The sequence below is a fragment of the Pseudorca crassidens genome, chromosome 2, assembly GCF_039906515.1.
Source record: "Pseudorca crassidens isolate mPseCra1 chromosome 2, mPseCra1.hap1, whole genome shotgun sequence".
NCBI lineage: Eukaryota > Metazoa > Chordata > Mammalia > Artiodactyla > Delphinidae > Pseudorca > Pseudorca crassidens.
The window spans coordinates 127,491,192-127,513,213 of NC_090297.1; the positions used below are offsets into that span (position 1 = coordinate 127,491,192).

General features: G+C 39.1%; 1 protein-coding gene across 9 annotated transcripts in view; it reads left to right on the forward strand.

Moving 5' to 3' along the window:
* The window catches only part of DNM3 (dynamin 3), a 570,760-nt gene that overhangs the window by 177,524 nt on the left and 371,214 nt on the right, over window positions 1-22,022 (forward strand). For all 9 annotated transcript variants that reach the window (XM_067728647.1, XM_067728651.1, XM_067728648.1 and 6 more), the window contains exons 5-6: window positions 16,349-16,447; window positions 17,025-17,185. In XM_067728647.1, the coding sequence (XP_067584748.1) occupies window positions 16,349-16,447; window positions 17,025-17,185 (260 nt within the window). The remainder of the gene's footprint in view (window positions 1-16,348; window positions 16,448-17,024; window positions 17,186-22,022) is intronic.

Genomic DNA, 22,022 nt, shown 5'->3' on the forward strand with positions numbered 1-22,022 from the left:
GTGGGATTGCTGGGTCATATGGTAATCCTATTTTTAGATTTTTAAGGAACCTCCATACTGTTCTCCATAGTGGCTGTATTCATTTACGTTCTCACCAACAGTGCAAGAGGGTTCCCTTTTCTCCACACCCTCTCCAGCATTTGTTGTTTGTAGATTTTCTGATGATGCCCATTCTAACTGGTGTTACCTCATTGTAGTTTTGATTTGCATTTCTCTAATAACTAGTGATGTTGAGCAGCTTTTCATGTGCTTCTTGGCCATCTGTGTGTCTTCTTTGGAGAAATGTCCATTTAGGTCTTGTGCCCATTTTTGGACTGGGTTGTTTGCTTTTTTGATATTGAGCTGCATGAGCTTCTTGTATATTTTGGAGATTAATCCTTTGTCAGTTGCTTCGTTTGCAAATATTTTCTCCCATTCCGAGGGTTGTCTCTTGGTCTTGTTTATGGTTTTCTTTGCTGTGCAAAAGCTTTGAAGTTTCATTAGGCCCCATTTGTTTATTTTTATTTCTGTTACTCTAGGAGGTGGATCAAAAAGATCTTGCTGTGATTTATGTCAAAGAGTGTTCTTCCTATGTTTTCCTTTAAGAGTTTTATAGTGTCTGGTCTTATATTTAGGTCTCAAATCCATTTTCAGTTTATTTTTGGGTGTGGTGTTAGGGAGTGTTCTAATTTCATTCTTTTCCATGTAGCTGTCCAGTTTTCCCAGCACCACTTATTGAAGAGACTGTCTTTTCTCCACTGTATATCTTTGCCTCCTTTGTTATAGATTAGTTGGCCATAGGTGCGTGGGTTTATCTCTGGGCTTTCTATCTTGTTCCATGATCTATGTTTCTGTTTTTGTGCCAGTACCATATTGTCTTGATTACTGTAGCTTTATAGTATAGTCTGAAGTCAGGGAGTCTGATTCCTCCGTTTTTTTTCCCCTCAAGACTGCTTTGGCTATTCGAGGTCTTTTGTGTCTCCATACAAATTTTAAGATTTTTTTGTTCTAGTTCTATAAAAAATGTCATTGGTAATTTGATAGGGATTGCACTGAATCTGTAGATTGCTTTGGGTAGTATAGTCATTTTTACAATGTTGATTCTTCCAATCCAAGAACATGGTATATCTCTCCATCTGTTTGTATCATCTTTAATTTCTTTCATCAGTGTCTTATAGTTTTCTGCATACACATCTTTTGTCTCCCTAAGTAGGTTTATTCCTAGGCATTTTATTCTTTTTGTTGCAATGGTAAATGAGAGTGTTTCCTTAATTTCTCTTTCAGATTTTTCATCATTAGTGTATAGGAATGCAAGAGATTTCTGTGCATTAATTTTGTATCCTGCAACTTTACCAGATTCATTGATTAGCTCTAGTAGTTTTCTGGTGGCATCTTTAGGATTCTCTATGTATAGTATCATGTCATCTGCAGACAATGACGGCCTTACTTCTTCTTTTCTGATTTGGATTCCTTTTATTTCTTTTTCTTCTCTGATTGCTGTGGCTAAAACTTCCAAAGTATGTTGAAAATAGTGGTGAGAGTGGACAACCTTGTCTTGCTCCTGATCTTAGAGAAAATGGTTCCAGTTTTTCACCATTGAGGATGATGTTGGCTGTGGGTTTGTCATATATGGCCTTTATTATGTTGAGGAAAGTTCCCTCTATGCCTACTTTCTGGAGGGTTTTTATGATAAATTGGTGCTGAATTTTGTCGAAAGCTTTTTCTGCATCTATTGAGATCATCATATGGTTTTTCTCCTTCAATTTGTTAATATGGTGTATCACATTGATTGATTTGCATATATTGAAGAATCCTTGCATTCCTGGGATAATCCCCCCTTCATCATGGTGTATAATCCTTTTAATGTGCTGTTGGATTCTGTTTGCCAGTATTTTGTTGAGGATTTTTACATTTATATTCATTAGTGATATTGGGCTGTAGTTTTCTTTCTTTGTGACATCTTTATCTGGTTTTGGAATCAGTGTGATGGTGGCCTCGTAGAATGAGTTTGGGTGGGTTCCTCCCTCTGCTATAGTTTGGAAGAGTTTGAGAAGGATAGGTTTTAGCTCTTCTGTTAATGTTTGCTAGAATTCTCCTGTGAAGCCATCTGGTCCTGGACTTTTGTTTGTTGGAAGATTTTTAATCACAGTTTCAACTTAAGTGCTTGTGATTGGTCTGTTTATATTTTCTGTTCCTTCCTGGTTCAGTCTCGGAAGGTTGTGCTTTTCTAAGAATTTGTCCATTTCTTCCAGGTTGTCCATTTTATTGTCATATATTGCTTGTAGTGATCTCTCATGATCCTTTGTAGTTTTGCTGTTTCAGTTGTTACTTCTCCTTTTTCATTTCTAATTCTATTGATTTGAGTCTTCTCCCTTTTTTCTTCATGAGTCTGGCTAACAGTTTTATCAATTTTGTTTATCTTCTCAAAGAACCGGCTTTTGCTATCTTTTTTTCATCTCTTTTTCATTTATTTCTGATCTAATTTTATGATTTCTTTCCTTCTGCTAACTTTGGGTTGTTTTTTGTTCTTCTTTCTCTAATTGCATTAGGTGTAAGGTTATGGTGTTTATTTGAGATGTTTCTTGTTTCTTGAGGTAGGATTGTATTGCTATATACTTCTCTCTTAGAACTGCTTTTGCTCCATCCCATAGGTTTTGGGTCATCGTGTGTTCATTGTCATTTGTTTCTTGGTATTTTTTGATTTCCTCTTTGATTTCTTTAGTGATCTCTTGGTTATTTAATAGCGTATTGTTTAGCCTCCATGTGTTTGTATTTTTTACAGATTTTTTTCCTTTGATTCATTATCTAGTCTCATAGCATTGTGGTCGGAAAAGATACTTGATACGATATCAATATTATTAAATTTATCAAGGCTTGATTTGTGACCCAAGATATGATCTCTCCTAGAGAATGTTCCATGAGGACTTTAGAAGAAAGTGTATTCTGTTGTTCTGGGATGGAATGTCCTATAAATATCAATTAAGTCCATCTTGTTTATGGTTTAATGTGTCATTTAAAGCTTCTGTTTCCTTATTTATTTTCATTTTGGATGATCTGTCATTGGTGAAATTGTGCTGTTAAAGTTCCCTACTATTGTTGTGTTACTTTCGATTTCCCCTTTTATGGCTGTTAACATTTGCCTTATTTAATGAGGTGCTCCTATGTTGGGTGTATAAATATTTGCAGTTGTTATATCTTCTTCTTGGATTGCTCCCTTGGTCATTATGTAGTGTCCTTCTTTGTCTTGTGTAATAGCCTTTATTTTAAAGTCTATTTTCTGTGATATGAGAATTTCGACTCCAGCTTTCTTTTGATTTCCATTCGCATGGAATACCTTTTTCCATCCCCTCACTTTCAGTCTGTTTGTGTCCCTAGGTCTGAAGTGGATCTCTTGGAGAAAGCATATATATGGGTCTTGTTTTTGTATCCATTCAGCCAGTCTATGTCTTTTGGGTGGAGCGTTTAATCCATTAACATATAACATAGGTATCGATATGTATGTTCCTATTACCATTTTCATAATTGTTTTGGGTTTTTTATTGTAGGTCTTTTCCTTCTCTTGTGTTTCCTGCCTAGATAAGTTCCTTCAGTATTTGTTGTAGAGCTGGTTTGGTGTGCTGAATTCTCTTAGCTTTTGCTGGTTTGTAAAGGTTTTAATTTCTCTGCCGAATCTGAATGACGTCCTTGCTGGGTAGAGTAATATTGGGTGTAGCTTTTTCCCTTTCATCACTTTAAATATGTCCTGCCACTCCCTTCTGGCTTGCAGAGTTTCTGCTGAAAGATCAGCTGTTAACCTTATGGGGATTCCCTTGTATGTTATTTGTTGCCTTTCCTTTGCTACTTTTAATATTTTTTCATTGTATTTAATTTTTGATAGTTTGATTAATATGTGTCTCAGCATGTTTCTCCTTGGATTTATCCTGTATGGGACCCCCTGTGCTTTCTGGACTTGATTAACTATTTCCTTTCCCATATTAGGGAAGTTTTCAACTATAGTCTCTTCAGATATTTTCTCAGTCCCTTTCTTCTCTCTTCTTTTTCTGGAACCCCTATAGTTTGAATGTTGATGTGTTTAATGTTGTTCCAGAGGTCTCTGAGACTGTCCTCAATTCTTTTCATTCTTTTTTCTTTATTCTTCTCTGTGGTAGTTATTTCCACTATTTTATCTTCTAGGTCACTTATCCGTTCTTCTGCCTCAGTTATTCTGCTATTGATTCCTTCTAGAGACTTTTTAATTTCATTTGTTGTCTTCGTCATTGTTTTTTTGCTCTTTAGTTGTTCTAGGTCTTTGTTAAACATTTCTTGTATTTTCTCCATTCTATTTCTAAGATTTTGGATCATCTTTACTATAATTACTCTGAATTCTTTTTCAGGTAGACTGCCTGTTTCTTCTTCATTTGTTTGGTCTGGTGGGTCTTTACATTGCTCCTTCACCTGCTGTGTGTTTCTTTCTTCTCATTTTGCTTAACTTACTGTGTTTGGGGTCTCCTTTTTGCACGCTGCAGGTTCGTAGTTCCCGTTAGTTTTGGTGTCTGCCCCCAGTGGGTAAGTTTAGTTCAGTGGGTTATGTAGGCTTCCTGGTAGAGGGGACTGGTGCCTGTGTTCTGGTGGGTGAGGCTGGATCTTGTCTTTCTGGTGGGCAGGACCACCTCTGGTTTTGTGCTGTCTGTGACCTTATTATGATTTTAGGCAGCCTCTCTGCTGATGGGTGGAGTTGTGTTCCTTTCTTGCTAGTTGTTTGGCATAGGGTGTTCAGCACTGTAGCTTGCTGGTCATTGAGTGGAGCTGGGTCTTAGTGTTGAGATGGAGACCTCTGGGAGAGCTTTTGTTGTCTGATATTATGTGGGGCTGGGAGGCCTCTGGTGGTCCAATGTCCTGAGGTCAGCTCTCCCACCTCAGAAGCTCAAGCCTGACACCAGCCAGAGCACCAAGACCCTGTCAGCCACATGGCTCAGAAGAAAAGGGTGAAAATGAAAGAATGAAAGAAAGGAAAAAATAAAATTAAAAAGTTACTAAAATAAATAATATTATTAATAATTAAAAAAATTTAAAAAGTAATAAAAAATAGAAAGGAAGAAGAGAGCAAGCAAACCAAAAAACAAATCCACCAATCATAACAAGTGCTAAAAACTGTACCAAAAAAAAAAAAAATGGAGAGACCGAACCCTAGGACAAATGGTAAAAGCACAGCTATACAGACAAAATCACACAAAGAAGCATACACATACACACTCACAAAAAGAGAGAAAGGAAAATAATATATTTATCTATATATAAAAAAAGGAAGAGAGCAACCAAATCAATAAACAAATTGACAAGTGGTAATAAACTCTAAATATTAAAGTAAGATAAACATAAAACCAGAAACAAATTAGATGAAGAAAGCAAACCCCAAGTCTACAGTTACTTCCAAAGTCCACCACCTAAATTTTGGGATGATTTGTTGTCTATTCAGGTATTCCACAGATGCAGGTACATCAAGTGGATTGTGGAGATTTAATCCGCTGCTCCCGAAGCTGCTGGGAGAGATTTCTCTTTCTCTTCTTTGTTCGCACAGCTCCCGGGGTTCAGCTTTGGATTTGGCCTCGCCTCTGTGTGTAGGTTGCCTGAGAGCATCTGTTCTTCGCTCAGACAGGACGGGGTTAAAGTAGCAGCTGACTGGGGGGCTCTGGGTCACTCAGGCCGGGGGGAGGTAGGGGTACGGAGTGCGGGGCAAGCCTGTCACGGCAGAGGCCATCGTGACGTTGCAGCAGCCTGAGGTGCACTGTGTGTTCTCCCGGGGAAGTTTTCCCTGGATCACGGGACCCTGGCACTGGTGGGTTGCACAGGCTCCCGGGAGGGGAGGTGTGGATAGTGACCTGTGCTTGAACACAGGCTTCTTGGTGGCTGCAGTAGCAGCCTTAGCATTTCATGCCTGTCTCTGGTGTCTGCCCTGGTAGCCATCACTTGTACCCATCTCTGAAGTTCGTTTAGGTGGTGCTCTGAATCCCCTCTCCTTGCGCACCCCGAAACAATGGTCTCTTGACTTTTAGGCAATTCCAGACTTTTTCCCGGACTCCCTCCCGGCCAGCTGTGGCGCACTAGCCCCCTTCAGGCTGTGTTCACACAGCCAACCTTAGTCCTCTCCCTGGCATCTGAACTCCCAAGCCCAAGCCTCAACTCCCAGACCCCACCCGCTCCAGTGGATGAGCAGACAAACCTCTCAGGCTGGTGAGTGCTGGTCCGCACCGATCCTCTGTGCCGGAATCTCTTCGCCCTGCCCTCCGCACACCTGTTGCTGCGCTCTCCTCCATGGCCCTGAAGCTTCCCCCCACCACTCCCTGTCTCCGCCAGTGAAGGGGCTTCCTAGTGTATGGAAACTTTTCCTCCTTCACAGCTCCCTTCCAGAGGTGCAGATCCTGTCCCTATTCTTTTGTCTCTGGTTTTCCTTTTTTCTTTTGCCTTACCCAGGTATGTGGGGAGTTTCTTACCTTTTAGGAGGTCTGAGGTCTTCTGTCAGCATTCAGTAGTTGTTCTACATGTAGATGTTTTTTTTTTTAACATCTTTATTGGAGTATAATTGCTTTACAATGGTGTGTTAGTTTCTGCTTTATAACAAAGTGAATCAGTTATACATATACATATGTTCCCATATCTCTTCCCTGTAGATGTATTTTTGATGAATTTGTGGGCAGGAGGGTGATCTCCATGTCTTACTCCTCTACCATCTTGAAGGTACCACCCGCCCCCACCCCAGTTAGCTATTTACCAGTCCTCCTCCAAACTATCAAGGTCTTGAAAAATAAGGAAAGCCTGAGAAACTGTCACAGCCAAGAGAACCCAAGGAGACAGGATGATCCACTGTAATGTGGCCTCCTGGAAGGGGTCAGTTCTGGAGGCTGCAAGTCCCCAGTCAGTGGGCCATCAGGGTCGGTTTCTGCTAAAAGCTTTCTTCCTGGCGTTCAGATGGCCACCTTGCTGTGTTCTCTCACATAGTGGAGAGGGCCTTTTTATGTTTCTTTAAAGGGTGGGTCTACAGTAACCTTTACTGAGGTTCGATCCTTTTGGTATCTTTAATTCAACAGGTTTCTCCCCTCTGGCTGGTGGGACTTAATGATTCCCAGCCCTATGTGAGCTCTGGGAATTGTTTGGTTTAGCGCTCCCTGGAAGTTGTTTTTTGCCTAGCCTTGTGGAGTTTTACCTTAGGCATGCATGCATTCAAAGACTGGGGGAGACCCCTATGCACATTTGTAGAGCTCTTTCTATTCTTAGCTCCCTTTTATCTGGCACAGGATCCTGTAAATTCTAGCAGCCTTGGCCTCCTTGAAATCCAATCTATGTCTCTTCAACTAAGCAGGACTGCTGGAATCTCTTTGGATTTTTCCTCCTTGCGTTGTTGTCCAGAAATTGCCTCCAAGTAGTAGTTGAATAATTGTATGACTTATTTTGTTGTTTCTCTTCTTTCAAGCATCATAGTCCTGTACAACCTATTATTTCATGTCTGAAAACTATTGTTTTATATATTTTATCAGTTTTCTAGTTTATAGCAGAAATGTGTGTCTGAACCCTATTACGCTTTTAAGCCAGAAAGAGAAATTACTGAGCTCCTTTGCTTAACTGAAATTCTTAGTGGACGTTCGCTGCTCAGAGCCTTTTCAGTCTATTTTCTTATTTGAGTTACAAGAACAGTTGGCTTTTTCAACCATTAAAAGACCCAGATTTCTAGCTTCTCTCTAATCCTTTCTTTTTCTGTTTGCAATATAATAAATTTGTGAACTCATTTCTTTCTTAAATACCTTGCTTTAAGCAGCAAGGAACAATCAAGACAAATTAACATCCAGGCCCTTTTCAATAGCTTCTCCTTTCAGTAGGCACTTAGTCTGCCTTACAACTTATCACATGCGGCAGGTTTACAAAATACACAGCTACTGTATAACATGAATCTTCATCTTTCCATGTTGCAATACTTGTTCCCTTGCTACCTAATCTTGCTAAGCCAGGTTTTCATTATGGCAGCTCTCGTCTTCAGAGTACCATTGTTTGTACTGATATACAGTAATAAATAGACTGAAACATGTAGTGGTGCAAACAGTAGAAATGTCTATGCTGAGTTGATTTTTAGGGTAGTGTGGGGTAGTGTGATGTTTCTTGTCTATGACATCATTCATAGATACCCAGATACTTATATTTGTCACCCATAGCGACTTAGGGACTTATTATGGTTAAATCCAGCAAGTGGAAGGTGAAAGAGCTGGCAGAAGAACACGTGGGAAGTTATACAGACCAAGCCTAGAAGTAGCACATATCACTTCACCCACTTCCACTGGTTAGAACTCAGTACAGGCAGATTATAAGGGAGATTGTAACTCAATTGTAAGGGAGATTTGAAAATATAGTTAAGCTGTGTGCCAAGGAAGAGAAAGAAAATGGATTTTGGTGGAGAAAAAGCAGGGAGATATAAGTATACAGGAGTCCCTCTAATACCTGGGTATATGTTCCAAGACCCCCAGGAGATGCCTGAAACCGTGGAAAGTACTAAACCCTATATATTCTATGTTTTTTCCCTATACATATATATTCGAGGTGTGACAGGAAAACTAGCAGGAATTTCTTTTTCCATCACAGTTTCAATAGAAGATTGATTTTTACCATTGATCTTTGCAACCTCAGCTTATGATTTTTTTCTTTCCTTATTGAGTTGAGAACTTGTTTCTTTTCACTTAAAGGAAGAACTTTACAGCTTCTCTTTGGCATATCCAAATTGCCCTCATCACTACTCTTGTGCTTTGGGGTCATTATTAAGTGAAATAAAGGTTACTTGAACACAAGCATGAAGATACTGTGACAGTTGATCTGATAACCAAGAGGGCTACTAGGTAATTAATGGGTAGATACGCTGGACAAAGGGATGATTAACATCCAGGGTGATGCGGCAAGATGGTGGGAGATTTCATCAAGTTACTCAGAATGGTGCTCAATTTAAAACTTATAAACTGTTTCGTTCTGGAATTTTTCATTTAAGATTTTTGGACAACAGTTGATCTCTGGTAAATGAAATCATAGAAAGTGAAACTGCAGATGGGGGTGGGAACTACTGTATGTGGATTCTTTTTCTTTTGTTCCTTCATGCCTTAGTCTGTTTTGGAGTACAGATTCTCAGTGAAAGAACCACTCTATACCTAAATTTTCTTACCTTTGGAGTAATTCTTTTTCCTTTCCCTCTCTTATATCCTGTCTCCCTTTGCCCTCTCTTTCTGCTCTCCCTTCCTTCCACAAATATTAAATCTTTCAAGGGCTGCGCTAGATTCTGGGTATAAATCGGTGAGTAAGATAGTCTCTGTTACCATAGCAACAGTAATTTTTATGTTTTCTATTATTTACTTAATATTTTACCTAGTATCACATGCAGTAATATTATCTGATGACTTTGAAAATGAGAACTGTGTTATTCAGAACTGTTGGAAAATAACAAGAAAATAATGTTAATGGAAAACTTATAGGAAAAAAAGATGAAACTATTCCTATTCATCACTGATTGCTTTCAGAAGTAAAATATTCCATAATCTTTGCCAAACAGAAAGAACAGCATTTACTTCAAACCACCCCCAACTCAAATACCACCAAAGCCCAAAACAACAACAAAAAAGATGCATTAACTGAAGGACATCTAATTTCCTAAGTCTGTTTTTAATTTTGCTGTATACATGTTTACACTAATTCTTCATTGATTTTGTTTTTCATTGCTGCCGTTTCAGTGTACACAGTGTTCCAGATTACCTTTCTGGCAACTGCTAATGTGGTTCGTGGCTTGGTTTTGTCCCATTTCTTAATTAGATGAAACAACACACTGCTTACAATTCAGTTGCCTATATAAATGGAAGAAATGGCAGTGTTCTTATAGGAAAATCACTGTATTGACAACAAACCTAGGTAACATGGTAGAATGGTATCATGTTTCTTTTTTGGAATTTGTATTTCAATTCTTGTCTAAACCTAAGAAAAGTAAACATGCTTTTTACTCATTTATTCATTTGATAAATAAACATTTATTGAGTTCCCGCTCTGTGTTTGGCACCTATATGAATTGCTTGGAATACGTAGATTAGATGTTGTCCTTATTCTTGAAGAGATCATGGCTTAGTGGATGAGACAGACAAATAAGCAGATTCCTAGTGTCATGTAAGAACTATGATTTCAGTGTATGCAGAGAGCTCTGAAGTCACAGAGAAAAGGTTCCACACTTACACTTGTGGGAGCCTGATTAAGGACCTGCAGGAGAGGCCTATAAAGTATTTTGAAGGATGAGTAGGAAATAACAAAAAAAAGAAGAGAGGGAAGGATATTTGAAACTGAGAGGGATATCATTGTGAAGGTGAAGAGGCAAGAATGCATGATCACATGGAGAGCTACGACTTGAGTGTCACAGGAGCTTAGGACTGGAATAGAGTGGGAGTAGTGGTGAAAAACAAAATTGGTGAGATCACAATTTTCATTTATTGAGTGGTTTTTATGTACCAAATACTTTACATGTGTTATGTTATTTAATTGTCTTTAATTCATAGACTTTAGTTTTTAGAGCAATTTTACATATTCACAGAAAAACTGAGTAGAAGGTACAATTTCCATGTATGTCCTGTCCCCATACGTGCATAACCTCTCCAACTATTAATATCGCCCACTAGACTGGTACATTTGTTGCAATTGATGAACCTACATTGATGCTCAAAGTTCAGAGTTGACATTAGGGTTCACTCTTGGTGGTGTACACTCTATGGGTTTGGACAAATATATAATGACATGTATCCATCATAGTAATATCATACAGAATAGTTTTCACTGCCCTAAGAACTTCTGTGCCCCACCTTTTCATTCCTGCCTCCACTAACTGCTGGCATCCACTAATCTTTTTATTGTCTCCATAGTTTTACCTTTTCCAGAATGTCATATTGTTGGAATTATACACCATAAAGCCTTTTCAGATTGTCTTCTTTCACTTAGTAATATGAATTTAAGGTTACTCCATGTTTTTTCATGGTTTGATTGCTCATTTCTTTTTAGCACTAAATAATATTCCATTGCCTGGATGTATCACAGTTCATTTATCCATTCACCTACTGATGGACATCTTGGTTGCTCTGAAGTTTGGCAATTATAAGTAAAGGTGCTATGAACATCTGTATGCAAGTTTTTGTATGGGCATGTTTTCAGCTCCTTTGGGTAAATACGAAAGAGTACAATTACTGAATCATATGGTAAGATTATGTTTAGTTTTGTAAGAAACTCCCAAACCATATTCCAAAGTGGCTGTACCATTTTACATTCCCACCAGCAGTGAATGAGAGTTGCTAACATTCTCCCCATTCTTGTCTGCATTTGGTATTGTCAGTGTTTTGGATTTTGGCCATTCTAATAGGTGTACAGTGATATCTTACTGTTGTTTTAATTTGCAACTCCTTAATGGTGTATGATGTGGAACATCTTTTCATATACATACTTGCCACCTGTATATCTTCTTTGATGAGATATCTGTTCAGATCTTTCACCCATTTTTAAATCAAGTTGTTTCTTTCTCCCACTCTCTGAAGCACAGGGAGATTTTTCTCAGATAGTCACTGTGAGAACCTGGTTGAGCTCCTAGAAGCAAAACTCACAAAAGTATGGGTACCCTCTATGACTGGGTCCCCCTGGAGTTTTTAACTCTTAGACTGCCCACACTGAGCTTCCAGCAATTCATCAATTACAGTTTAGGTTTTTCTGCCTAGGCCCTGGTTCCCACAGAGTTTTCTGCTTTTGTGTTTCTGCTCCAGTAAGTTGTGATTCTCTGTATTCACCTATCTGTCTCTCCAAATTTGGGGGACAGTGGTTTGCTCTGTGGCTTCAGTTCTCTGATGAATCTCAGAAGTGTTGTTAATTTTTCAGTTGTTCACTTGTTAGGTAGGACACAGTGGCAACTTCCAAGCCCCTTACGTGGTGGACCAGAAACCAGAAGTCCTATTATGTAATTTTAAAACATAGGTTTGTTATTTCCTCATTTTATTGTTGAGTTAGAGTAAACATGTAACTTATTCTTCTGTTTGAAGTCATTTGAGAGTTAAAGGGGATGCTATTAATAATTATCCCAGACATCAAATGTAAACTGTGATGATTACTTTTTTGATGTGGTTATACCTGATGAGGAAACTAATGTCTCGGAGCTAACAAGGGAAACGGTTGGGACTTGAATCTAAACAGTCCAATCCTCGACTCAATGCTCTTAGATCTATGCTATATATAAGAATCAGATTTTTGAAGTGCCTTGTATGTTTTTTCTAGGTCTTTGTCAGGACTTGTCAGTACTCATCATTGTGGCTATTCTTTACTGAAGAGAAACATAATTGAAACAAAGTATCATACATTATTTATTAGCTCTTAATGTATTATTTAAAATTTTCCTTTTAGTTGGAGGGCAAGAATTTTATTACATTACTTTTTACTTTACATACTACTCTACATAACCTCTTCTGAATCTGGAAGTTGTTCTCCTTCCCAGAATTCTGGACTTGAAAGAGACATCTAGTTAAACCTTTAGTTCTGTAGATAAAAAGACCCAGATGATGTAAATAACTTGCCAAATAACACAGCTAATCACTTGTAGAATCTAGCTAAGAATTGAGAGGCAGAAAAAGATAGTGATTAAAAATGGAATTAGGTTGCCTGCCTTCTACACCCTACAGCCTGCAAGCCTTTGGGCAAGTGTATTTTTCCTTTCCAAGTCTCACTTTGAGGAAAGTGTAATTGAGAAATAATAGTACCTATCTCAGAGTTGTTTCAGGTCTATGTCTGGCACATAATCAGGACTGAACAAATGGTCTCTATTATTATTTTTATCTGAATCTATATATTTCCAGTGAAGTGCTTTTAAAAACATGGTGCCTTTGAATCTCTTCAGGCAATGTCTTTCTGAGATCTAACAGTGTAGGTCTTGAGCCTGCCAGCAGGCATTCATTGATTATTTCAGTTGCCTACTTGTATAACTAAGAGTGAAAAAGAAAATAATTTCATTGGCCATTTCTGGGACACCACTAAGCATAGACTTTTCTGCCTTTTCAGAAATAGGGAGTAGTGAAGAAAATACTTTTAAAATTTAACTCTTATTTTTATTAATGTTATAAATGTACATCACTTCAGAAAAACCAGTCTCTAAGGCTTTTAATAAAAACTTTTAGTCCCTTGCCCACTCCTCCTGACTCTGGATTACTGATTTCCAGAGAATACCACTTTCAACCCTTCTAACTTTCTTTTGTTATTTACCTCCATATTTAAGGATTTGGCTGCCTCCCATACCCACATATACTTACACACACATATATACACTTACCTCCCCAATTCTACTAATATAACTATATCATATTTTGCTAAATGAATATTTATGATTCTAAAAATATTATTCACAACTGAACCATGTGTTAAATTATGATTAAATTTCCTTTCTTGAGTGATACTGCTGTCTTTGAGGTTGATAGTTGTCTCTTTTTTTGTTTGTTTGCATAGTCTACGTATCTGTCACCAGTGCATTCCCAACCTCTCCTACAGAAGTCTAAATCTCTTAATACCTTCAAAAGCATTAGGCTTTAAGTATCCTATCACTTTCATTTTCTTTTCTTGGTGGGGGAAGATATCTCTTCAGTAATCTTTGTCCTCTTATTCTAATAGATACTGACTGCTCTCCTGGCCTTAAACTGGGATCTACATCATCCTAAAAATTTCCTTCTTTTTCTGGTTAGATTGGATTCCCTGTTTCCTGGATTTCCTGTCTACTTCTTTGTTAGTTTGTTCCCATGTTTGGTGGAACACATCTTTTAGTAATTGTCCCTCCCCTCACACACAAAAAAAGGAGAAAGGGAGGTAAAATATTTTGAGATTTTGCATGTCTGAAAATATCTTTTTCTACTGTCACATTTATTGGTAATTTAGAATTCTAGTCTAGAAATTATCTTTCTCTCAGAATTTTGAAAACATTGCTCTGCGGGTTTTTAGTTTCCAGTTTGCTGCTGGGAAGACTGATGCTGTAATGTTCCCAGTATTATGAAATCTTATATGCCATATTGTGTGTGTGTAGGTATGTGTATGTTTTTCATATTGTGTTGGGCACGTGATGAGTTAATCCCTAAATTCATCTTTCACTTATAGGACATCTCATTGAATAGTATGTCCCCACATCTCCAACTGTTTCTGTTTGTCATTCTTTCTCTTATTGGAATGCCAATCATTCAGATGTTGTATCTCTGAATCATTTCTCTAGTTTTAAAAAAGTTTTTCCTTTCCTATTATTTACTTCTTTTTCTTTTGTTTTCTGGGGGGGTTCCTAACTTTGTATTCCAACATTATTATTTCTGCTCTCATATTTTTAATTATTATTATTATTATTTTTTGCGTTACGCGGGCCTCTCACTGTTGTGGCCTCTCCCGTTGCGGAGCACAGGCTCCGGATGCGCAGGCTCAGCAGCCATGGCTCACGGGCCCAGCCGCTCCGCGGCACGTGGGATCTTCCCGGACCGGGGCACGAACCCGTGTCCCCTGCATCGGCAGGCGGACTCTCAACCACTGCACCACCAGGGAAGCCCTCATATCTTTAATTATTGAAAATTATTTTTGTTTGTTCAAAAATTTCCTTTTTATGGCATTCTATTTTTGTCCCATGAATGCTATGACCTCTCCTTTCTGTCTAAGGATATTAATACAAATAATAGTTTTCTTCTGTATTTTGCATTATCTTTGTTTTCTTTAAGTTCAGCTTTATAATGTTTATTTGTTTTGGTCTCATATTAGTGAATCTCCTTGGCTGTCCATTGATATTTAAGGGTGAAATATTATCAGGTGGTTGGAGTTCTGTGTGGGTGTTCTTGAATTATGGAATGATAGACTTCACAGCAGAACGATTTATTGGACTATTTTAATTATTGTTCCTTCGAATATCAATATATATGTTTTTCTCTTGGAATGGTTAGTATCCCCAGACCATTGTTCCAATCTCTTGCTTGGGGGGTTAAAGTCTGCCAGCCATCTCTTTCCTGAAGTCAAATTAGGGAACTGGCCTGGGGAGGGGGGTCCCTGCCATTCTCTATGTAGAATTTTACTTAATCATCCTCTTTTAATACCAGATCCATCCAAACCGGGCCAGGTACCCATGAGTTCAGAGTTTTTTCTAGTTCAGTCTTTCCAGAGAGTAAACCTTCACTGTCCTGTCAGGATGGACCAGGGCAGCTCCTAGCTATGTTACCCATGGAAATCTGACTGCTTCCATCCAGTATTTCTATTTTCAGCTTCAGCTGCCACCACCACTCTCCATAGTTTTCAGGGCTTTCTGTCCCCCAGGTCTTGAATCTTACTGAGATGCTGTGATGTAAATTATTTAGTTTCTGGACGTCTCCTTTTGTTGGCTTTCTTGGATGCAGTTTTCCTCTTTCTCTGATATTTTAAGTTGGTTAGCAGTCATCCAGCTAGATTTACAGTTTAAAAAATTTTCTGCATTCCTTTCCCATTTTCTTTGACTTTCTTGGTTTAAGCCTTTTAAATTAAAAAAAAATTTTTTTTTACCACAATAAGCAGTATATTGGTTAAAAGCATGGACTCTGGAACCAGACTGCCCAGATCCACTTCTTATATGACCTTGGGAAAGTTATTTAATCTCCCTCTGCCTTAGTTTCCCCATCTTAAAAAAATTAGTGGTTGGAGTACTTTTTAAGATTAAATAACTTCCAATGCTTTATTTTACAGATAAGGGAAACTGAGACCCAGAGAATTAAATGACTTGCCTTGAGACTAGAATCCAAGGCTCAGAATTCCTATTTCAGGCTTCTATTAAGTCATATTTCCTTTTCTGTGAGTTTATTTTTGGGGATGATGGTATCCTATACGTAGTTTTCTTCTTTTTATGTTTTTGACCTCAGGTGCTCAGAACTGGATCAATAATAAGCTTTGGTTTATGACACACCCATATCATTGGTCCATGTGTAGCCTATTTTTTTTGTTTTTAGTAATGTGATACATAAAAAATTAAAACATCCATATTGTGTACAGTCCCTGGGAGGAAAATTTAAATGTATCATTTCCATGTATGCGTAGTACAAAAATAAACTCATACATTTGAAAGTATTTTGGTGAAGCAGCTATTTGTTTTTTTCTCTCCTGAATCAAGGGTTATCTTATGGATGGGTGGTTTGCAACTCTCTGCCTCAACCCGTTGACCTTCACCAGACTGGGGTAGTGGATTAGAAAACAAACTAAGATGGAGAGGAACAGGGAAAGAACCAGGATATGAGTGCTTTGTAATTAGCATTGAGACATATATGTCTCTGAAACTTGTTAGTATTCTGCAAATTGTGTAATGTGGGGTTTGTTTGTGATGCAGGTCTAAGAACCATTGGAGTCATCACCAAACTGGATCTTATGGATGAGGGAACGGATGCCAGGGATATCCTAGAGAATAAGCTGCTGCCGCTTCGCAGGGGTAATGTACTGTGTCCTGTACAGGACTTCCTTTGATGATGTGGCAGAGAAACAACTGGGAAAACAATGGGAAGCTGGATTTTAACGCCTCCACAGTTGTGAGGAATGGATTGATGATTAGTTAAACATTTTATGGAATGGCATGGTGTTCCCAAATGATGTATTAAAAATTATCCAAAGGGAGAACTATTCCTTCAAATAATAAGAAAACAGGAAAAGGAAGGTGTTTGAAGGGAGGGTATAAATATTCATCATAGATTGCATACATGTATACTGTTTAAGTCTGAATTATTTACTTGCCTGCTATATGACAAAACTGCTTAGAGATTTACTCTATTTACATGCACAGATCTTTTAAGGACAAAAGACAGTACTTAGTTAATGCTAAAAAAATCAACGTTAGCCAAGTCATCCAGCCGTTGTTAAATACTGATATCTCAAACTGAGTTTTGTAAAGGGATCTATTCTTCAGGCCCTGAAATAATTTTTTTTTCTTATTCAGCCTCTTCAAGAGCTTTAAAATTTCCCCAGAATAAATCAAAGGTGTCCCAACTCCATAGGTGTGTGTTTTGTTTTAGGTTACATTGGGGTGGTAAACAGGAGCCAGAAGGACATAGATGGGAAGAAGGATATAAAGGCTGCCACGTTGGCAGAAAGGAAATTTTTTCTCTCACACCCGGCTTACAGACATATTGCTGATCGGATGGGGACCCCACACCTTCAGAAGGTCCTTAATCAGGTAAAGATGTTTTCTCCAAGCAAAAAGAACAATGATAAAATATGTAAATGACTATTGGAATCCATATTTCTTATTTTTATACTCTTTTTCTAAACTAAGACATTTAGCATAATGATAGAAATTAAAAAGATGAATATGAATACTGGGATCCAGACTGTTACTATTCTAAGTGACCAGACTCCACCTTAATATTATTGAAAAAACAGCACGCAAAGCAGAAATACATATTTATTTGGAACAGTGAGCAGGGGAATACATTTTAGCACGTTTGCTCATAATATATAGTTATCTTAAGGAGTGAAACTTGTATATCTCTGAAAAGTCAGTCTCTTGGCATCTGTTTTTGAAATATCAGTCTGTGATGGTTAGGTTAAATTTTCTGTATGGTTTTGTTAGGATTGATTTGTTCCTTAATTTACAATCTTGAAAATACATAAGCAATTATTGATCTACATTCCTCTAAGAAGCTTTTCCAGATAATCCCTTTCCCTGTGACAGATAGAATTAGGCCCTCTGCCTCCCCTTGTCCCACGCACATACACATTTCTTGCATAAAAATTCAGCAGGCTTGGCCACATATTTTCCTGCCCTTAGTGGAGTTAAGTGTCATTGTCATTGAGTGTAGAGCTCCCACACCAAGTTTTGATCACATTGACTCAAACAGTGAGCAGCTTTTCTCACAAAAAGCACTGTGTAGGGGAGCTTCAATATGGCGGAAGAGTAAGACGCGGAGATCACCTGCCTCCCCACAAACACATCAGAAATACATCTACATGTGGAAGAACTCCTACAGAACACCTACTGAACGCTGGCAGCAGACCTCAGACCTCCCAAAAGGCAAGAAACTCCCCACGTACCTGGGTAGGGCAAAAGAAAAAAGAATAAACAGAGACAAAAGAGCAGGTACGGGAACTGCACCAGTGGGAGGGAGCTGTGAAGGAGGAAAGGTTTCCACACAATAGGAAGCCCCTTCACTGGTGGAGATGGCGTGTGGCGGGGTGGGGGGGGGGAGCTTCGGAGCCGCGGAGGAGAGCGCAGCCACAGGGGTGCGGAGGACAAAGCGGAGAGATTCCCGCACAGAGGATCGGTACCGACCAGCACTCACCAGTCCGAGAGGCTTGTCTGCTCACCCGCTGGGGTGGGCGGGGCTGGGAGCTGAGTCTCTGGGCTTCTCTCGGATCCCAGGGAGAGGACTGGGGTTGGCGGCGTGAACACAGCCTGAAGGGACTAGTGCGCCAAGGCTAGCCGGGAGGGAGTCTGGGTAAAAGTCTGGAGCTGCCGAAGAGGCAAGCGACTTTTTCTTGCCTCTCTGTTTCCTGATGCGCGATGAGAGGGGATTAAGAGCGCCGCTTAAAGGAGCTCCAGAGACGGGCGCAAGCCGCAGCTATCAGTGAGGACCCCAGAGACGGGCATGAGACACTAAGGCTGTTGCTGCTGCCAAGAAGAAGCCTGTGTGCAAGCACAGGTCACTATCCACACCTCCCCTCCCGGGAGCCTGTGCAACCCGCCACTGCCAGGGTTTGGTGATCCAGGGACAATTTCCCCTGGAGAGCGCACGGCGCGCCTCAGGCTGGTGCAACATCATGTTGGCCTTTGCCACTGCAGGCTCGCCCCGTATCCGTACTCCTCCCTCCCCCTGGCCTGAGTGAGCCAGAGCCCCCGAATCAGCTGCTCCTTTTACCTGGCCCTGTCTGAGCGAAGAACAGACGCCCTCAGGTGACCTCACGCAGAGGCAGGCCCAAATCCATTGCCGAACCCCAAGAGCTGTGCGAAGAAGAAGAGAAAGGGAAATTTCTCCCAGCAGCCTCAGGAGCACCGGATTAAATCTCCACTATCAACTTGATGTACCCTGCATCTGTGGAATACCTGAACAGACAACAAATCATCCCAAATTGAGGAGGTGGAGTTTGGGAGCAACGATATTTATATTGTTTTCCCTTTTCCTCTTTTTGTGAGTGTGTATGTGTATGCTTCTGTGTGTGATTTTTATCTGTATAGCTTTGCTTTTAGCATTTATCCTAGGGTTCTGTCTGTCCGTTTGTTTGTTTGTTTAGTATAGTTTTTAGCACTTGTTATAATTGGTGGATTTGTTTTTTGGTTTGGTTGCTCTCTTCTTTCTTTCTTTCTCTTTTTTTTATTACTTAAAAAATTTTTTTTAATAATTATTTTTTATTTTTAATAGCTTTATATTATTTTACTTTATCTTCTTCTTTCTTTCTTTCTTTTTTTCCTCCCTTTTATTCTGAGCCGTGTGGATGACAGGCTCTTGGTGCTCCAGCCAGGTGTCAGGGCTGTGCCTCTGAGGTGGGAGCACCAAGTTCAGGACACTGGTCCACAAGAGACCTCCCAGCTCCATGTAATATCAAACGGGGAAAATCTCCCAGAGATCTCCATCTCAACTCCACTCAATGACCAGCAAGCTACAGTGCTGGACACCCTATGATGAACAACTAGCAACACAGGAACACAACCCCATCCATTAGTAGAGAGGCTGCCTAAAATCATAATAAGGCCACAGACACGCCAAGACGCACCACCAGACGTGGACCTGCCCACCAGAAAGACAGGATCCAGGCTCATCCACCAGTACACAGGCACTAGTCCCCTCCACCAGGAAGCCTGCACAACACACTGAACCACCCTTAGGCACTGGGGACAGACACCAAAAACAATGGGGACTACGAACCGGCAGCCTGCAAAAACGAGAACCCAAACACAGTAAGTTAAGCAAAATGAGAAGACAGAGAAACACACAGCAGATGAAGGAGCAAGATAAAAACCCACCAGACCTAACAAATGAAGAGGAAATAGGCAGTCTACCTGAAAAAGAATTCAGAATAATGACAGTAAAGATGATCCAAAATCTTGGAAATAGAATGGAGAAAATACAAGAAATGTTTAACAAGGACCTAGAAGAAAAGAGCAAACAAACACTGATGAACAACACAATAAATGAAATTAAAAATTCTCTAGAAGGGAACAATAGCAGAATAACTGAGCAGAAGAACGGGTAAGTGACCTGGAAGATAAAATAGTGGAAACAACTACTGCAGAAAGAATAAAGAAAAAAGAATGAAAAGAAATGAGGACAGTCTCAGAGACTTCTGGGACAACATTAAACGCACCAACATTTGAATTACAGGGGTCCCAGAAAAAGAAGAGAAAAAGAAAGGGACTGAGAAAATATTTGAAGAGATTATAGTTGAAAACTTCCCTAATATGGGAAAGGAAATAGTTAATCGAGTCCAGGAAGCACAGAGAGTCCCATACAGGATAAATCCAAGGAGAAACATGCTGAGACACATATTAATCAAACTATCAGAAATTAAATACAAAGAAAAAATATTAAAAGCAGCAAGGGAAAAACAACAAATAACACACAAGGGAATCCCCATAAGGTTAACAGCTGATCTTTCAGCAGAAACTCTGCAAGCCAGAAGGGAGTGGCAGGACATATTTAAAGTGATGAAGGAGAAAAACCTACAATGAAGATTACCCAGCAAGGATATCATTCAGATTTGACAGAGAAATTAAAACCTATACAGACAAGCAAAGCTAAGAGAATTCAGTACCACCAAAACAGCTTTATAACAAATGCTAAAGGAACTTCTCTAGGCAAGAAACACAAGAGAAGGAAAAAACCTACAATAACAAACCCAAAACAATTAAGAATATGGTAATAGGAACATACATATCGATAATTACCTTAAATGTAAACGGATTAAATGCTCCAACCAAAAGGCATAGACTGGCTAAATGGATACAAAAACAAGACCCATATATATGCTGTCTATAAGAGACCCACCTCAGACCTAGGGACACATACAGATTGAAAGTGAGGGGATGAAAAAAGATATTCCATGCAAATGGAAATCAAATAAAGCTGGAGTAGCAATTCTGATATCAGACAAAATAGACTTTAAAATAAAGGCTATTACATGAGACAAAGAAGGACACTACATAATGATCAAGGGATCAGTCCAAAAAGAAGATATAACAATTGTAAATATTTATGCACCTAACATAGGAGCACCTCAATACATAAGGCAAATGCTAACAGCCATAAAAGGGGAAATCGACAGTAACACAAAATAATACTAGGGGACTTTAACGCCCCACTTTCACCAATGGACAGATCATCCAAAATGAAAATAAATAAGAAAACACAAGCTTTAAATGATACATTAAACAAGATAGACTTAATTGATATTTATAGGACATTCCATCCAAAAACAACAGAATACACATTCTTCTCAAGTGCTCATGGAACATTCTCCAGGAGAGATCATATTCTTGGGTCACAAATCAAGCCTTGGTAAGTTTAAGAAAATTGAAATCGTATCAAGTATATTCTTGAGAAAGAACAACGGAGCTGGAGGAATCAGGCTCCCTGACTTCAGACTATACTACACAGCTACAGTAATCAAGACAATATGGTACTGGCACAAAAACAGAAATATAGATCAATGGAACAGGATAGAAAGCCCAGAGATAAACCCACACACACATGGTCACCTTATCTTTGATAAAGGAGGCAAGAATATACAGTGCAGAAAAGACAGCCTCTTCAATAAGTGGTGCTGGGAAAACTGGACAGCTACATGTAAAAGAATGAAATTAGAGCACTCCCTAACACCATACACAAAAATAAACTCAAAATGGATTAAATACCTAAATGTAAGGGCAGACACTTTCAAACTCTTAGAGGAAAACACAGGCAGAACACTCTATGACATAAATCACAGCAAGATCATTTTAGACCCACCTCCTAGAGTAATGGAAGTAAAAACAAAAATAAACAAATGCGACCTAATGAAATTTAAAAGCTTTTCCACAG